The 17789-nt window shown below is 40.5% G+C and overlaps 1 protein-coding gene across 8 annotated transcripts in view; it reads right to left on the reverse strand.

Annotated features, from left to right (window-relative positions):
- Positions 1 to 554: 554 nt before the first annotated feature.
- itpr1b (inositol 1,4,5-trisphosphate receptor, type 1b) overlaps positions 555 to 17789 on the reverse strand; it is a 380201-nt gene continuing 362966 nt past the window's right edge. For all 8 annotated transcript variants that reach the window (XM_055647745.1, XM_055647746.1, XM_055647740.1 and 5 more), the window contains 2 exons: positions 15263 to 15424; positions 555 to 1529 (listed from right to left, as the gene is read on the reverse strand). In XM_055647745.1, coding sequence (XP_055503720.1) covers positions 1443 to 1529; positions 15263 to 15424 — 249 coding nt within the window. In that variant the 3' untranslated portion in view covers positions 555 to 1442. The remainder of the gene's footprint in view (positions 1530 to 15262; positions 15425 to 17789) is intronic.

A 17789-nucleotide genomic window follows, 5' to 3' on the forward strand; every position in this document is an offset into this window, starting at 1 on the left:
ACACCTACGGACTTTTTATAGGGGGACAATCGAGAGCACATGACGGCATAATGAGGAGCTGCAAGGCTACGAACGGAACTAGACAGGATTGTGAAGACCGCCAAAAATACCCACAGGAAGAGATGTCTCAGCAAGCCATCTCCATCATCAAAGATTACCACCCATCGCATTCATATTCTCATCCTGTTCTGGGAAGATGTATATATAGCTGCAAAACCAGCAGGATGCTTGCTTGTTCCCACAGGCTATAAGATGCTAAAAGGAACTGTTGTGCCGCTGCCGATCGGACACTGAAGGAGGAGGGATGTGGAGTGAACTGAACAGTCATCAAAAATACCCACATCTAAAGATATTCTTTCTCTTCTCAGTTCTGAATATATATATAGTCAAAGTATTTGATTGTTGATAATTAAAGGAAATGGACAAGGAGGAGGATGTGGAGTAAAATTATAGATTAGCTGTGATCTCAATGAATGGTGGAACAAGCTGGGGGCAAAATGACCGACTGTGATATTAAAATTAACTAGCAGTAAAGTCACACACCAAAGCAGCATTATATATTTATTAAATAGCTTTTCTTATGCATTGTACAACTCTCATATCACACTTAATTTGTATAATATTAGTGCTCTGTGTATACTTTCCGTCATTAACACTACTCTCTTGGTTACTGACTCGTCTGCCATCTGTAAACTGAGGTACTTATACAAAACAACTAAGGCAGCAAATATACAAAAAGTTTTCCATTCATCCTTTTTCAGCTTCAATGAAAATAAACAAGTGTATATTCATTTAGCAAAAGACAATGTGGCTCTTCACAGGTAGTACACTTCAGTGTTCATCTACAACGCAAAGTTATACTGAGTATTTTGCATATTCATTAGTCATATTGCACATCAACTTACAAAAATAGGACATTAAATACTGGTTACACAATTATTTTTTTTCTGTACATACAAAAACTTCTGCCGTACTCATTATCCTGACAGTCAGTTCTTCAAATGTGCTTTATTTTACTTTGCAACCACAATGGAGTTAGCAGGGGTGGGAAATCAAAACCCGTTCTCTTCAACCCTACAGCCCTAAATTTAAAGTGGGTGCATCATTTACAACTCCCCTTAGTTGTAACGATGGGCCCTTGGAATAAAACTGGACCCCCACCTCCCCCCTCACCTCCCCCAAAATGAGAAGCCTGCTTTCAAATGGAGACTTTAAATAACATCCATGATTCCATCTTTGGCAGCAATGGAAGCAGAACATCCCGATGAGTGTGACAGGAAACAGTTCCTTAGGAATCTAGGTAACAGTAGCAAGAGACTAAAATCTGTCTTTTATTTCCTATGGTGCACACAAGTAAACATTTTGAAAAATTTATACTGGTTCAGTAGCCGGGTGATAGGTTCTGAGCCAAGCTATTCCAATCCAAAATGGCAGCGTCTCCCTCAGGCCGGCTGCTGTGGGTTAATGTTCATGTGTGGAGGGTGCCCGAGGAGACCAATACGTTGCTTTTGTTTCCTTTGCTCAGTCATCTACAAAAGAAGATACACACACACACACACACGCACGTTACACAACTGAAGTTCCATCAGAGCTCTTGAGAAATTTTTATTCTCAGAAACACAACATATTAAAGCTACTCAGAGGATTTGAGTCAGATGATTTCATAACAGTTTATGTTGGCGGATCAACCTCCTGACAATATTAGTAGGCGGTCCGCTTCAACAGATCACTGAAAACAGGGAGAGGCTTTGATGAAGTCTTGCGTGATCCATTACACAAGTGTGAATAAACAGGCAGATGTTCTTGCAAATGCACACTCTAGCACGGCTTCTTGATTATAATGCGTAAGCAATCAGCAATTTACATTTTTGAAGGATTCTATAGGTTTATTCATATCCTGAACTTCAGCGGGAGAGGAGCTGCAGTTGTGCATACTATCCCTGAGTGACTGTCTGTTAATGGGAAAATTTCTTCATTACTTAAATAACTCATGCAACGTATCAACATTAGCAGGGAGTCAAAGAGGGGAATCAATGTCTCCGTTTAGAAGCTGATGTCTATTTGGATGCCTCGTTGTCACTTTCCCCTCAGCCAACAATTAACCATTCTACACATCCTTGACCATAGTCTGCTTTGAGCTGTCGTTTTCACCCCTTATCCTTCCATATCTCTGGTTTCCTTCTTCCCTGACTCTCAGTCTGAAGAAGGGTCTCGACCTGAAACATCACCATTTCTTCTCGCCAGACATGATGCCTGTCCCACTGAGTTACTCCAGCATTTTGGTGTTTATCTTTGGGCCATAATATTAAATAGTCTTCCCTATTATCATTATTTACACCATCTTCAAGTGCTTCGACGACTTTTAAAAGGAATGGGTTTGGGTGTTGCTAATCAGTGTGTAAAAAGACCAAAATAATGAAACGTAAGTAGCCAGGAAGCTGGGAATTGGAGTGCAGTTATGCCCCTGTCCCACTTAGGAAACCTGAACGGAAACCTCTGGAGACTTTGCGCCCCACCCAAGGTTTCCGTGTGGTTCCCGGAGGTTGCAGGTGGTTCCCGGAGGTTGCAGGTAGTTGAAGCAGGTAGAAAGACTGACAAAAACCTCCAGGAACCGCACAGAAACCTTGGGTGGGGCGCAAAGTCGCCAGAGGTTTCCGTTCTGGTGTCCTAAGTGGGACAGGGGCATTAGATAGAGTAACCAAAACATGGGACCTACTTTAGTGGAGATTGGAAGTGGAGATGACATCTTTAGTTGTGATAACTAAACTCAAATTCTCTCTTATTTGTTCAACCTTCACATTAACATTACTGGAAGGTTGAAGGAGCTTTCTTGAAAACTTACTGCCTCGAAGCTCGATGCTCATGAAAGCCCAGAATGTCAATGAACTACCTGGCAGTCTGTCAGAGGGAATGTACTGCATGTGGTGCATTGTCCTCATTAATTGTACAAACAAGTTTTAGTTTCCAGGTACTTCACGACAAGCTAGAACGTTCCTTCAATAAATAAACTCTGAGCCAGACTCTTTGTCATTTTAAAGAGTGAAAGTTAAAATATGTACATTGCCCAACACGGGGGGTTTTGAAGGTATGGATGGATACAAATAACCATTACATCTGGTGAAGTAATCAAGATCACAGGGTGTAAAATAGAACAGTTATGAGAAGAAAAAAAGGAAGGATTTACATTTAATAAAATATTTCATATCCCTTTCATGATGCCCCACAGCAATTTCCAGTCAAAGAACGGCATTGGTGACTATACTTCAAAAGTAATGCAGGAAATGATTCAGTTAACTGATACGAGGCAGGCTGTAAAAATAGCCATGTGATAATAAGCAAATAATCTGCATTGTAAATGTTTAATAACAGTAAAATATTGACAAGGGCACAGGCTCAAGTCCTACATACTTTGAAATGCTGGTGTGGGATCTTGTATCTATGTGAGAGGAGAGACAATTTTTTCGTGTCACATGACATCTGTGGCAGTGGAGCACTCCCTCAACACCTCAGCTTAGATATAGATATTCAAATCTCTGGAATGTGACCTGAACACAGCATGGACACAGACACGCAAGCATATTATGTTCCATAACTGGAACAGCTTTGTTAGACAAGGTTTTCTTGAGGAACCAAAGTCGGAAAATGGAGTTGAGGGGATGAGGGGGATCTAATTGAATGATGGAATAAGCTGGAGGGACCATATGGTCTACTTCTCTTCCTAGAAGGAAGCGTTTACCTTATATGTAAACAATGTAGATATGGTGTAATAATCCCTCCTATGCCATCTGACAAGGATGCCCCAGAGTTGATGCATGCCCTGAACAAACTTAGTTCATAAGTTATAGGAGCAGAATTAGGTAATTTAGTCCATCAAGTCTACTACGCCATACAATCATGGTCAATCTATCTTTCCCTCTAAACCCCATTCTCCTGCCTTCTCCCCAGAACCCGTGACACCTGTACTAATCAAGAATTTGTCAATCACCACCATAAAACTAACAGCCCCTTCAGATTCGGAGATCTGCAAGCTGATAAACAGCAACTTGGGATATACTTTATACAGATTCATCTTTTGGTATAAAAGACTCAACTGCAGGGGTGGAGGGAGGCCACCTGGTGGACAATAGTCACAGACCCAAAACATGTCCCTCAGCAAACATGATTGGAACAGATGTTTCTGGTGCTTAACATGCTGCAGTTTAATGGGATCATGCTGTCTATAATCGGCTGCTGCTGTTTTGATATAACAGTGAAGCATTTTTGAAAACAATCTAAAGATGCTATGAGATCATGAAATATGCTGTATTGATGAAGAGTAATTTCTAACAATGTTCTTGCTGCCAAAGGCATCTCAAGGCCCATGACAGATTGCAACTCTCATCCTCTTGTTTGTAGTGCATTCTCAGGCATTAGATTTGGTCTCAGATTCTCAGGCCTTTATCAAAGAAGAGCTACACCCACATAAATAGACTCCTTTCGGCCAAGTTGAACATGGGTTGTGAAAATGCAAACTTGTGTTAAGATTGGAGGTGGTTGATGCAAGAGAAAACAGAAACCAAGGTTTTACATTATCATCATGCAACATAGAAACAGGATCTTTGACCCACAATATCCATGCTGACCATTTTGCCCATCTGACATTAGTCCACATGAGTTCTGTAACTCTCCATACCTTCCTGATTATAATTGTTATCTAAACATATCATAAATGTAGTGATTGTATCCAAATTCATTGCATCTTCTGACAGTGTATTCCAGAAAGCAATCACTGTTAAAAAAAAACGTACCCCTCAAATCACATAAAACACTTCTCCCAAGATGTCCAGCCAAACCAGTTCATTTCTCTGCATAAAATCTACCTTTCTATGTAGAACTTCGAGCATTTGAAATGTTTTACTTCACATTTCAAGGCGAAAACAAATGTTCAAGGCCTGCAGCAAATGTTTCAACACAGTGATATTTTGAAACCGTGGCATAGCTGATTCACCCCGTCAAAAGGAACTCTGCTTCCTTCGATAAGATCTACCACACAGAGCTAGCTAACGTGACATGTCTTTGAAACTAGCCTTGACTTTAAACAGACTTTTGCTAGGGTTTCCCAAAATCTCAGGGCTGTCTCCATAAATCTCAAGAAAGTGCAGAAAGTTTGGTCTGAAAGTGGAACCTGGAAATTCTGCAATGCTAACAATTGCCAAATTGGGAACCTTAGGTTGTTATCCATTCCATCACCTCAAATGTACTGGCAGCCAAATTGTTGGAAGCCAGCTTGTGGCAATGGTCTCTGCTATATCCAGGGTATGAGAAGTTAGAAGTTTTCTTTTCAAAAAGGTATTCAGAAATAAAAACAAATTGACACCGATTCATACATCACCTTTTTTTCATGATCTCAGAACATTCTAATGCACATTATTTTTATTTTTTAAATATTTTCTACGTGATAGCTACAAGCACTTGGTCAAATCCTGCAAACAATCCAATTTTGAAAGACCAATTCTTTGCCTTACAGAATATACGACATTGGTTAAGCCTGCATTCACTTGGGTTCTGAAACATAACAGGGCAGACCAATCCTGGAAGGGACCAGAGAATAGTCTGCTCATCATAATAATTACTGGTATCTTTTTGCTTGTTGTCACATTTGGCATGTCTATGGATAGACAATGAAGAAGTCCCTGAATGAAGCCAATCTTGGTTGGCTATACCAGAATGGATCCCAGCAACAATTTGCCCAGGTTCACAATAATAACAATGAGAAAAGTGGTTTGTCAATGGTCCTTTAAGAAGTGTCTTTTTTAAAGCTAATTAGCACTGTGGTGTTGGCCTTGACAACTATGCTGTCAGAACCCATCAAAGATCTTAGATCTTCTTCGCCTGCCCCTTGAGATTGAGGATAAGTTGCTTCCACTCTCTGAGTTCTGGTTTCCAATACCACCTGATGACGCCAATACCATAGACACTTCCGTGGATGAGGAAGCTGGTCCCTGATAGAGGAACAGGTGTGCTAGATTCTTCAGGAAGGCCTTGAGCAGATTCTTGATTATTTTCTTCTGTCCACCTGCTTATGTCTTTCGGCACAGAGCATGGAATAGAATGGCCATTATGGGAATCTGGTGTCAGGCATACAAATGATGTGTAGGAAAGAACTTCAGATACTGGTTTAAAATCAAAGATAGACACAAAATGCTGAAGAAACTGGATGCGAGAAAAAAAAGGACCAATTGAGGCTGAAAACAGAACCTCAAGCAAGGAGGTTCCCTGATAAGCCGACTGTTGGCGAGAGATGGTGTGATCCCCAGAGGATCACAGTTGTACACAGTTGTGAACTGTGTAACTGGTTAACTGACTTCTAGGGGAGGAAGGTAGGGAAGTGGGGGTGGAGGACAGAGGTTTATTTAGAAGGTACCTACAATTAGAGAGTTCAATGTTCATACCGCTGGGTTGTAAGCAACCCAAGCAAACTATGAGGTATTTAATAATCATTGAATAAGGCTTTTGTTCAAGATGAAGGGCTTCTGATGATAACTCCCTGGTCTATCAGTCATTGCAACAGATGACTGAAATGCTACTATCACTTGGTATCATTTTGCTGTGGAACAAGTCATGCCATCATCTATCCAACCTGCATATAGTGAAACTTGTTTTTCTTTCCCAACAGGGAATCCTATTATACAGCTCTTCAGTATTGATGGAATGGGCTACATAATTGAAGGAGCTGAGAATGATTGGAGCTATAGAGAAATTCATCCAATTAGCCTAACTCCTGAACATGCACAAGTGGAAACAGCTGGATGAGCATCTGCTTCGAGACATCCTTAAGCAACAACAATCATTTTTTGCACTTCGGGAACAGTGTGAGGCATACAGTCATAGACTCACACAACATGGAAACAATCCATGTCCTGCATCGTGTCCATCTGTCCTAATCCCGTTTACTATGTCTGCAACCTTCTATACCTCAGTAATTTAACTCGTCATCCAGGAACTTCTTAAATATTGTGAGAGTCCCTGCCGCCACCACCTTCTCTGGAAGTGTGTACCAGAGTGCACACACCTTCTGGGTAAGGAACAATTTCCTCACATCCCCTCTAACCCTCTTCCACCTCAACCGAAACCTTTGCTGCTGGTGTTAGAACGTCTCTGACACAGCGAGAGGCTTCTCAAAATCGACCCCATTTATGCCTTTCATAATTTGGAAAACCTCTGTCAGTTCTCCACTCCAAGTAAAACAAACTCAGCCCTATTGTACCTCTCCTCATAGCTGAAATGTTCTATCTCAAGCAATATCCTGGTGAATCTGATCTGAACCCTCTCTTGCCCATGTGTATCTTTGACCACATCTAGACTATCAGCATTTTAAGCCTTTCCAATTTCCTTACTGGTATGTTGGGGAGCAGAGGATTTTTAAAGGGAGAAAACTTTGAAAACGTGCTGAAAAAAATCATAAATTAAAACTCAAATCCATGACATTTGAGCTGGGGATCAAACCAGACACACCAAGTCTAATACAAATTCATTCAAACAAGTGGAGAGTATCATCCACCTTTATCTGCTGAAAGAAATTCTAGTCAGATGCTGAAAATCAGGATATTGCAGATGTTACATATCTGAAGTGAAAACCAAGTGCTGGAAGTACTCAGCAAAGCAGACAGCATTAAGATAGAAACAGAGTTAACATTTCAGGTTAATGATATAAATCAACCTGAAACATTAAACTGTTTCCCTCTGCACAGGTGAAACGTGGTCCGCTGAGTATTTCTAGCAGTTGATTTTCACTTCAGGTGAGTTGTTCCTTTTACTTCAAGGCAGGTTTCATGGAAGCAACACTGCAGTCCTATTAAATAATTGGCTTTTCATTTAAGATTAAATTATGTGATAGCCTACTACTTCGAAGTTTTTTTTTTTCATCTTCAAATTATTTTCCCACCCTCATTCTTTCTCTACTTTTTCAAAAAAATGAACAGGTGAAAGTTATGTTGTACAGATACCACAATGAGGGATGAGGATGGAAACCTTTCTCCGTTTCATTCTGACTATCTCCACTTTTCACCCCTTTCACGCAAAATTTGGCAGGACAGGCATAATCCAAATCATGGTTTGAATATGGCCACTTAGGACAACAGTTTCACACCATAGTAAGTCACCAAGAGTCAAACATAATATATTCTGGCAAACAAATTTGGTTGATAATATAGGACTCAGTGACACCGTGGAATGTGAGGAGAATACAGAGAAGCTTTGTGGTGATATAGAGGTTATAATGTGGAAAAAGTTATAATGGCTTCAAATGGTCAGAGATTGAAAACTTTTGGTCTTCATACGTGTGTCCTATCAGGGTGTACATTAACCTTTACTGCAAGAGGGTTTGTATATTAAAGTAGAGATAGCTTGCTCTAATTATATTGGTCCCTGATGTGTCTGTGTCTGGAAAATTTTGCACAGGTCAGAACCTCCATGCTTAAGGATATACTTGTGACATGGAGTGCCACAGATGTTTACCTGATCGATTATTGGGATGGTGGATATGTAATGTCAGGAGAGATTAAGCAAAATGAGTTTAGAAAAATTCGATGTGATCTCACTGAATGAAACATGTAAAATTCTTGGAGTTTGGCAGGGTAGATGCGGAGAGGATGTTTTCCTGGCAAGATAATCTAGAACTGGGGGAGCATTCTCAGAAACTCTCAGCCAGACATTCAGGATGGATGCGTGGACAAATTATGTCATCCAAGGGATAGTGAATACTGTTATTCTCTGTCAAAGTGGACTATGGAGGTACAATCACTGTCAATGTTCAAAACAGAAAGACAGGTATTGCCTATTGTAGAAATAAAGGAATATGGAGTTACTACTGGAGAGTGGGATTAACTGTGATCTTATTGAATTGTATTTCAATTAGAGGGCCAAAATGGCCTAATTCTCCTTCCTGTTGAGATGGACTTTGTTGCCATTTTGTGATTTCCCACCCTCAAAGCTATTCTTTCTAAGCTGATGGCAGCTCAAACTGTAAAATCTGTGGCAAAATGTACATTCATAAATAAAATGTATCTTGTATGTAACGGTGATTCAGAAACAAACTTAACGGTGGATGACTCATTCCTTAACCTGCAAAAACTGAAAATAAATGGCATTTACAGTAAATTCGAGCCTTGAACGTGTAACATGAAACCGAGGATCTCCTGCCCAATCTTCCCCCTGCATCAAATCACAGTTGATCTGTTGTCTCAATGAGCATAGCAACTACAAATTCCTTCAACGTCTAACAGACCAGATTGCAGTCTACTGAAAACCTAACCAAACAAAATGGGCTCTCCATTTTGCAAGTCATTCTACTGATTACAAAAGCTATTTAAACACTTCTATTCCTCCTCATTTTTTGATTTTTGATTTTGCTATCAGTTGTCTTTGATCTTATTTATTAAGATGAATAGAATTTTCCTACCCACCGCAAGAACTTAACATTTCTTTGCAAAAGGGGTCCTCTTCCAACTTCTGAAATACATCCTTCACATCGTTTGTGGGTTTTATATATCTTATTCTGCTATAAAGTAAATTGCATACCGATATTGATCAATAGCAATCAGTATCCATCAAACAATGAGGTTTGCTTCAGCCATGGAAAGTTTAAAGTCACTTGCTAAACATACGGTTTAGAGTAACAGTGTATATGAGTTTGTGTGTCAGATTAGATATACGGTTCCAGGTTAAGCTCTCTCACTTCCCTTGCTGCGTCATACAGGTGTACATTACCATCTTTGGAGGAAGCGGGTTAAAAAAAGACAAGGTTTCCAAGATTGCTACGGTCAGATCATCGGAAACGGTGACTAAATGCAAAACAAATGAAATGAATAGAACTTGTTCGTTTTCTCAAACATTTTAAGGCACGGAGAAAAGATTTCTCTCTTTCTTCACTGTCACTGGAAAGTGAACGCAGTCTGGTCCACAGTTCCAGTAAACCCGCCTCGTGCGAAATGTAGCAGGAACTCTTATTCCATCGTAGGAGGAAACCAAAGTCCTGTGCACCTGCTCCATGACATTGTGGCACCTTTAGTTCATGTCAATAGTGGTTTTATTTTTTTTGAAGAGGAAAAGAGGAAAGGAAAAAAAAATCATGCCGGCGGTTCTGCAATATCTGAGGTTTCGGTTAAAATCTGAGGTTGTTAATGGCATTTCACCTTTTGATCTCAAAATATATTTTTATTCCAATTTAGTCACCTGAAATCACATGGCAATTCTAGATAAAGCACTTGGTGAATTTAATTAGTTAAAAAAAAAATTAGGGTCTATTGACCTCATCTCTGACATTAAAAAATGGTTTGTCAATTAACCTGCATTTCATATGGAATGGACATTTCAGATATCATCTACCCTTTGAAAACTATCAGTCACAGCCCAGTCTGTACTTTGTTTCATCTGATGAAAGGCAAATTAAGATGATTGCCAGAAGAATTAATCTATTTGTCTTTGATCTTCAAGAAAACTCAAGGTTTACAGGTCACTAGCCATGTTAACGAACTAGAATTTGAACTATTAACTCACTTCATAGTTGACCCACCAATGAAAACTGTCACATGGTCTCCCTTTCCCTATCTTTATGAAGTCAACGATTAGGCCCTTGGTCTTTTAACGTACATAAGTCTTGGATCAGAATTAGGCCATTCGGCCCATTCAATCATGCCTGATCTAGCTTTCCCTTCAACCCTATACTAGATAATAGACAATAGACAATAGGTGCAGGAGTAGGCTATTCGGCGGGGTGGAAGATTGCAACCTTCACGCGGTCTGCCTTGTTTCGACTAATGCAATCAACTCGACGTGCACAAACGGAAGATCAAACAGAACAAGTTGTCCTACAACTTTAGGCTGTGCACGCCACACGAAAGAAGAAGAAGGCTATTCGGCCCTTCGAGCTAACACCGCCATTCAATGTGATCATGGCTGATCATCCATAATCAGTACCCCGTTCATGCCTTCTTCACATATCCCCCGACTCTGCTATCTTTAAGAGCCCTATCAAGCTCTCTCCTGAAAGTATCCAGAGAACCAGCCTCCACCGCCCTCTGAGGCAGAGAATTCCACAGACTCACAACTCTCTGTGCCTTCTCCCCACACCCCCTGACATCTTTACTAATCAAGAATGTCAATCTCTGCCTTAAAATATTCATTGCAGCCTGTAGATTACTGCAATGTCCTTGGAAAAATATATTTTAAAAAAAGGCTTAAGCATACTTTATCTACTTTTCTTTCAGCATATAGGAACAGCCAGTTTCGACAGTGCATTTGGCTGTTTAGCCATCTTGAAGCCAACACATTCATCACACTTTTCAGTACAGGCCTCCCTAGTAATTTTGGCCTATGTGTCTGGCTATAGCCCAGGCTACCACCCCTATGCACAATATCCACTATTCTTCTCCTGTACATCCTTCCCACCCCCTCCCATCCTTGCAGAGCACATTCATTCTTCAGCGAATACGATACTTATATTGTGCAGGAAGGAGCTGCAGATGCTGGATTAAACTGAAGATAGACACAAAAAGCTGGAGTAACTCGGCAGGACAGGCAGAGAAGGAAAGGGTGATGTTTCAGGTCAAGACCCTTCCTCAGACTGGTTAGGGATAAGGGAAACGAGTTATAGGCAATGATGTAGAGAGGTAAAGAACAATAAATGAAAGATATGCAAAAAAGAAACGATGGTAAAGGAAACAGGCCATTGTTAGCTGTTTGTTGGGTGAAAACAAGAAGCTAGTGCGACTTGGGTGGGGGAGGGATAGAGAAATTAATATTCATACCACTGGGCTGTGATTCTATTTTAACAGTTCTATTCATCCTGTTTCACCTCTTTAACCTTCACTTTGCTGATAAATTCAGGAAAAGCTCCCCCTTATTCTTGCTTCAAAGTCCTTCTTGATAATCTAATGTAGGAAGGGCTGTCCCTTTGGTTTGGGCTTCCCCCAGATCCAGAAGGATGTTCTATGAATGTGGACTCTTGTCTACAAGTTCTGAATTCTGAATTCACAGATAGGTCTTTCCCTCCTTATCTTACATGACCTTCAACACAGCTCTCCAACCATAGGTTATCCAGTCTGGTTCGCAATTGTCAAATTCCCTTGCAGTGCCTCAGACGTCCATCAATCCACTAATCCGCTTGGGTAGCTTACAACCCACTACTATTATGAACAATTTTAGCTAACAAACCACCTTTCCAACGGACCCCCCCCCCCCCCCCCCCATTCTTTTTCCCTACTTTTCCCTGTGCTCCACCAGAATACGCAGCCATTTTCCCTACTAACCTGCCCCCTTCCCCTACCCCCTTTCCACCTGTATCTCTTCCTCTGGTGTCACGTTTCTCTCCTAATCTCAGAGCCCTAATCTCAGTTTCATCTGCGAATCAAACCCACCTCACCTGTATCCACCTATCACTTGCCAGGTTTTGTCCTGCCCCCATCTCTCTTCCTGCTTTCTTCCCCCTTCTACAATCAGGCTGAAGAAGGGTCCCAACCTGAAACGTCACCTATCTATGTCCTGCAGAGATGATGTCTGACCAGCTGAGTTACTCCAGCACTTTGTGTCCTTTTTTGCAAACCAGCATCAGCAATTTCTTGTGTCAACATCCATCTATATCACTTTCTTCAATATTGCCTCCGACCCATTGGATAGTAACAAATTGAATAAAACGATTAAATATTTTTTTTAAATAACAGAGCAATTGATATCACAAATTGAACATAACTTTCCCAATGTACTCAGCAACGATAAAGTGCCTAACCTACAAAATCCACAACAATTATTTTTTATCAATATTGAGTCTGGGGAGGGACGGCATTGCGTGGATCGCTGGAGATATCTTTTGTAATATAAATCATTTAGGGAGTTTCTCTATCATAACAAATTCTCAACAAACATTTTCTTTTCCAAGTAAGTGCTTAGAATTTTCGAAATCATTTCCTCTTCTTTGTAAGAAAGCGATGTTGCATTTTTAGTGCTTGGTTTAAAAGGCAGAAGGAGGAATCCAAAGAGTTAACAGTAGACAGTGCATTGAGAGTAAAATTACTTTTAGGGAAGTATGTCTGGGTGGTAAATATAGGGAACCGATCTGTAGGTCCTGTCGCAGTTAACGTATCACATGAGGTACAACATCTTGATCCTGTCTAGATTATGTGGCAGGTGAGAACATGCACAAAACCATTGCCAGCACCGTGAAGACTGCCAATTTGAAGATACTTCCCTTTTCCTCTCAAATGGATTTGCATATTTAGAAAAACCCTGGAAACTGAACAGAAAGTTACTGCAATAGAAATCACTTAAATGAAAGTGAACTCACCAAATTAGAAACACTGGTGCAGTTGGAGTGAATAATTAGCACTGATAACAAAGCAAACCTCAGTGTTTAATAAAAAAATCAAGAAAAAGTTGATGCTGGAAAACTGAAACAGGAACAGATAATGCAAGGAACACTCTGCAGGTTAGGTGGCATGTGTGGAAAGAGAAAGAGTTAATGTTTCAAGTCTGGGATATCTTCATCAGAACTTTTGCCTGACCTGCTGAGTGATTCCAGCGTTGTCTGTTTTTATTTTGGATTGCCAGCCTTAGGGTTGTATATTTTTAATTGATTGTATTTTCTGTCAGCAAAGTTTCTGTTGTCCTTGGCGTGTATTTGATGGGGAAACACATTAAGCCCTCTTTAGCTGGATATCAGTTTTGCTCACAGTTAACATACTCACCTGTTTCCGAAAGTCATTAATTCAACATACCACAAGGCTAAGACGTTAGGACAGTGCTGTATTATTAGAGGCATTATTTTTCAGATTGGAAATACCCAGACCTCAACCACCTGCATGGGAGGATGTGAAAGATCCAGTGTGGAACAAAATTGCTGGAGGAGCTCTCCTCATTGTCTTTGTTGATTTTTATATCTATATATATATATCAAAGATGCTCATCCCATTAACACAAAGTGACTAGCAACATTGACATAAATGAGGTACATTTGACTATCCCAAGCAGGTAACCAGAGCAAGTACACATTTCTCATCTTATTGTCATGTTTTCCACATGTTCTAAACTAGATTCCTGTGCTATCTCTATAATCAAGTCAAAAGTGTTATCGGCCTACTGTGTTCTGTTGTGCTGAAGCAAAGCAAGAATTTCATTGTCCTATCAGGGACACGTGACAATAAACTCTCTTGTCTTGACTTGGATGCACTTTTAGATAAAAGGCAATTTGTCAATCGTAGTTACAAAAGAAAAGGTGAAGGAGCTTCTGTAGTAGGTGACTGATTCCTTGCATTACACTTATCAGTTTAATCTTTCAATATGTCCATGCCTCACCAAATGAGAAAGTTAATCAACACTTATTAGCCTTTGTGGGTCAAATGATGCACATAATAGTCTGCACTCAAGTGCCAAAGCTGAACTTTATCCTAGAGGAATTTAACATGCACTAAATACTTCTGCAACAGTGCAAGTCATGGTCAGGTGATTGCAAATTGTACTCTTCAGGTGAAATGCCTTAGATGAATTTGACCAGAGCACAAAAGCCCCTTCAAACACTTTGCTGCAGGACCATTGAGAATCTCGTTTAGAAATTAATATTCAGTCTTAATTGGCACATGAAGGGTCTTGACCCGAAACGTCACCCATTCCTTCTCTCCAGGGATGCTGCCTGTCCTGCTGAGTTACTCCAGCTTTTTGTGTCTATTCTGTGGCCCTTGATTACTGTTCCATTGCAAGAAATCTCTTCAGGTCCTTGATACATCTCCCAAAGGGTCCTCCTTTCGAACAGCTATAGTTATAATTCTATATTGAAAAATCTATTTGGATGTGTTTATGCTAATCCATGAATTACAAGCGTATGAAACTACTGCTGGAAGGTGAGATTGGGTTCATACACGTGAACACATTGGGTCAGATGTTTGCTCCCATGATTCACTCAAGAATTCCATCTCAGATTAGTGTGTGAGACAGCAGCTCTACCAGCTGTGCCACCATTGTGTGTTATGCAGACACCTGGGAACTTAGAGCAGAGAAAGTTAAGAGGAGATTTAATTGAGATTTTTAAAATGATAAGACTAACTGATCAAAAGCCAGAAGGTCAGTAACCACAGATTATAGACCCAAAACAGTGCCGGTACAGGATCAAACCCGGGTCTCTGGAGCTGTAAGGCAGCAACTCTACCGCTGCGCCACTGTGCCGACCTCTTAGTTATTTGTATCAACAATTCTTGTCGCTAGTTGACACAGAGAAACATGAGACACCACTGTTTACCTGCTCCTTGAGCTCTGACAGTTGGCCAGATAAATTAGTAACCAGCTTCATCGTAGACTCCAGCTTCTCCTGTAGGCTCCTCAGCTCGTTTTGCTCCCCCTCTGCGTCACTGCTAACAAGTGACATGGCCCGCATACGTGGAAACCAGTCCAGGTTCCGTTCCTGAAACAGAAGGAGATATCGGAGGTTGTAATGAATTTTGGTATGGAGACTTAATGAATGGACCATTGAGAGGACCATCTGTCCACTCAATGGTCCAATTGAACATGTCCCATTGAATATGGTTTCATTACTTGAACAGCATGTTCTGTCATGCCATATGGTTCAAATAATGAAATATTATTCAATTCTGATGTAGGCTCTTTGGCATGAAACGTTAACTGTTTCTCTTTCTACAGCTGTTGTGCGACCCATTGAGTGTTTCCAGCAGTTGTCTTTATTTCATAATCTCAAACCCACCAACCTTACCTCCTGGAAGACTGCGGGCAGCAGATACAAAGGGAATCCCATTACGCGCAAGTTTCTCTCCAACCCATAGACCAACTAAATTGAAAACCTATTTCTTATCCATCATTAATAGCACAAAGTCCTGGAACCCCCTGCTTAACAGTAACATGGGATCCTATTCATTCATGGGTTGTAGCTGTAGAAGGCAGATTACAATCAGCTTCTGGGGTATGTACACATGGGCAACAGATGCTAGGTTTGCTGGCAGCATGGTTGAAGATGATTGGACTTACAATCAAATTAGATTTCTGATTCCAAGTATTCCTGCTCGGCTTTTTGTAAAATGTCATGGAAGGAAGAGTAAAATTAGAAATGTAACTGCTAAAGAGGAAGTGCAACGACACTCCCTCGATGACTGGTGATGTGCAAGTGCCTCACATTTTCCAAAACACTACCTGGAAAAGTTAGCAAGTTAGATCGTGACTGGTGACATCAGCCAAACCTCCTCCAGTATCACTTTCTTTGCCAAAACAAAACAAGGTAAGTGTGGCATTTTTTGTTCTTCTGCTCATGGATTAACCGTTTAAACTACGGAAGCAGAGTTCAAGGGAACTTGAGGGAATGGGGTTAGTGCAGGGAAATAAGATATTGCTGAGATAAGGGATCTGCCATGGATTTATTTCTTGAAACTGTGCAAGGATATGGTAAATGCAGGACGGGTAGATAATGGTGTAATGCAATTCAAGATGAAATTATCACAAGATACACCAGAAGAGATGGGAGTGAGGAAGCTTGGATGATGAGAGAAATTGAGACTCTGGTCAGGAAAAAGGAGGCATGGGACAGGTATAGGCAGCTGGAATAAAGTTTATCCCTGGACAATTTTCAGGAACTGCGGAGCATGCCTAAGAAGGAAATCAGAAGGGCAATAAAGGGGGCAGGAGATAGCTCTGGCAGATAATATTAAGAAAAATTCAAAGAGATTTTATAGGTACATTAAGGGAAAAAAGGGTAACTAGAGATAGAATAGGGCTAGAGATAATAGGGCCCTTAGAAACCAAAGTAGGCATCTCTATGTGGAGCCGCAAGGAGATAGACAACGTCCCCAATTAGTATTTCTCCTCTGTTTTTACTGTGAATAAAGTTCATGTGATAGGAGCAGAATTAGGCCATTCAGCCCATCAAGTCTACTCCGCCATTCAATCATGGCTGATCTATCTTTCCCTCCTAACCCCATTCTCCTGCCTTCTCCCCATAATCCCCGATGCCTGTACTAATCGCTCCATCACACAATAAACCTGCCATTTCAGGAGTCAATGTGACGAACTTTGCTGTGCTCCCATCCAAGTATATCCTTCCCTGGATATCAAGATCAGACTGCACAACATCCCACATGTGAGCTCTCCAGGCCTCCTAGTCTGGAGTTTGGCAGGTCCTCTTTGGTGATAATCAACTTTAATTGTACGCATTAGAACATTTAATTTCATGATGTACTTTTCGATCGAGAGATCAAAATTAAATTTAGTTTACTTAGAGTGGCGAAAAATGGTCTCTTACTTGGGAAGACTGACTCACACTGCTGCATACCTACTAAGATCACCAAGTAACTTGAGTATTGCAACATCTTTACACCTTTGACAGAATACAATAAGATGGAAATTACTCAGCTATTGCATGAGCTAAACACGTAACAAGGTAGCACATGTGCTCTAATTACCCATTTCCAAAATTTGATTCCATTGAATTAAATTGGCAGATTGCCTTCAGTGCATGCTGTAACAAAATCCTACCCCAATGTTTTTTCTGTCCTGTTCGTAAGCTGACCAAGGAAATAATCAGCAAGGCTAGACTAGATATAAATTCTAAAGCTGTTTACTTTTAAAGAAAGCAAGCAAACACAACGAACAATGACTGGATTTGTCTAATTCACCTGATTAAACACCTATTAACAAATAATATAAAATACTGATCATGACGAACTTGCTCATTTTTAGTGGCTTGCCTCGCCTTGCTTATCTTAAAGCAAAATGAACATTGCAAATTGTCACTTCCTCACCCAACCTGTGCTGGGCCTAAGTTT

The sequence above is a fragment of the Leucoraja erinacea genome, chromosome 16, assembly GCF_028641065.1.
Source record: "Leucoraja erinacea ecotype New England chromosome 16, Leri_hhj_1, whole genome shotgun sequence".
NCBI lineage: Eukaryota > Metazoa > Chordata > Chondrichthyes > Rajiformes > Rajidae > Leucoraja > Leucoraja erinaceus.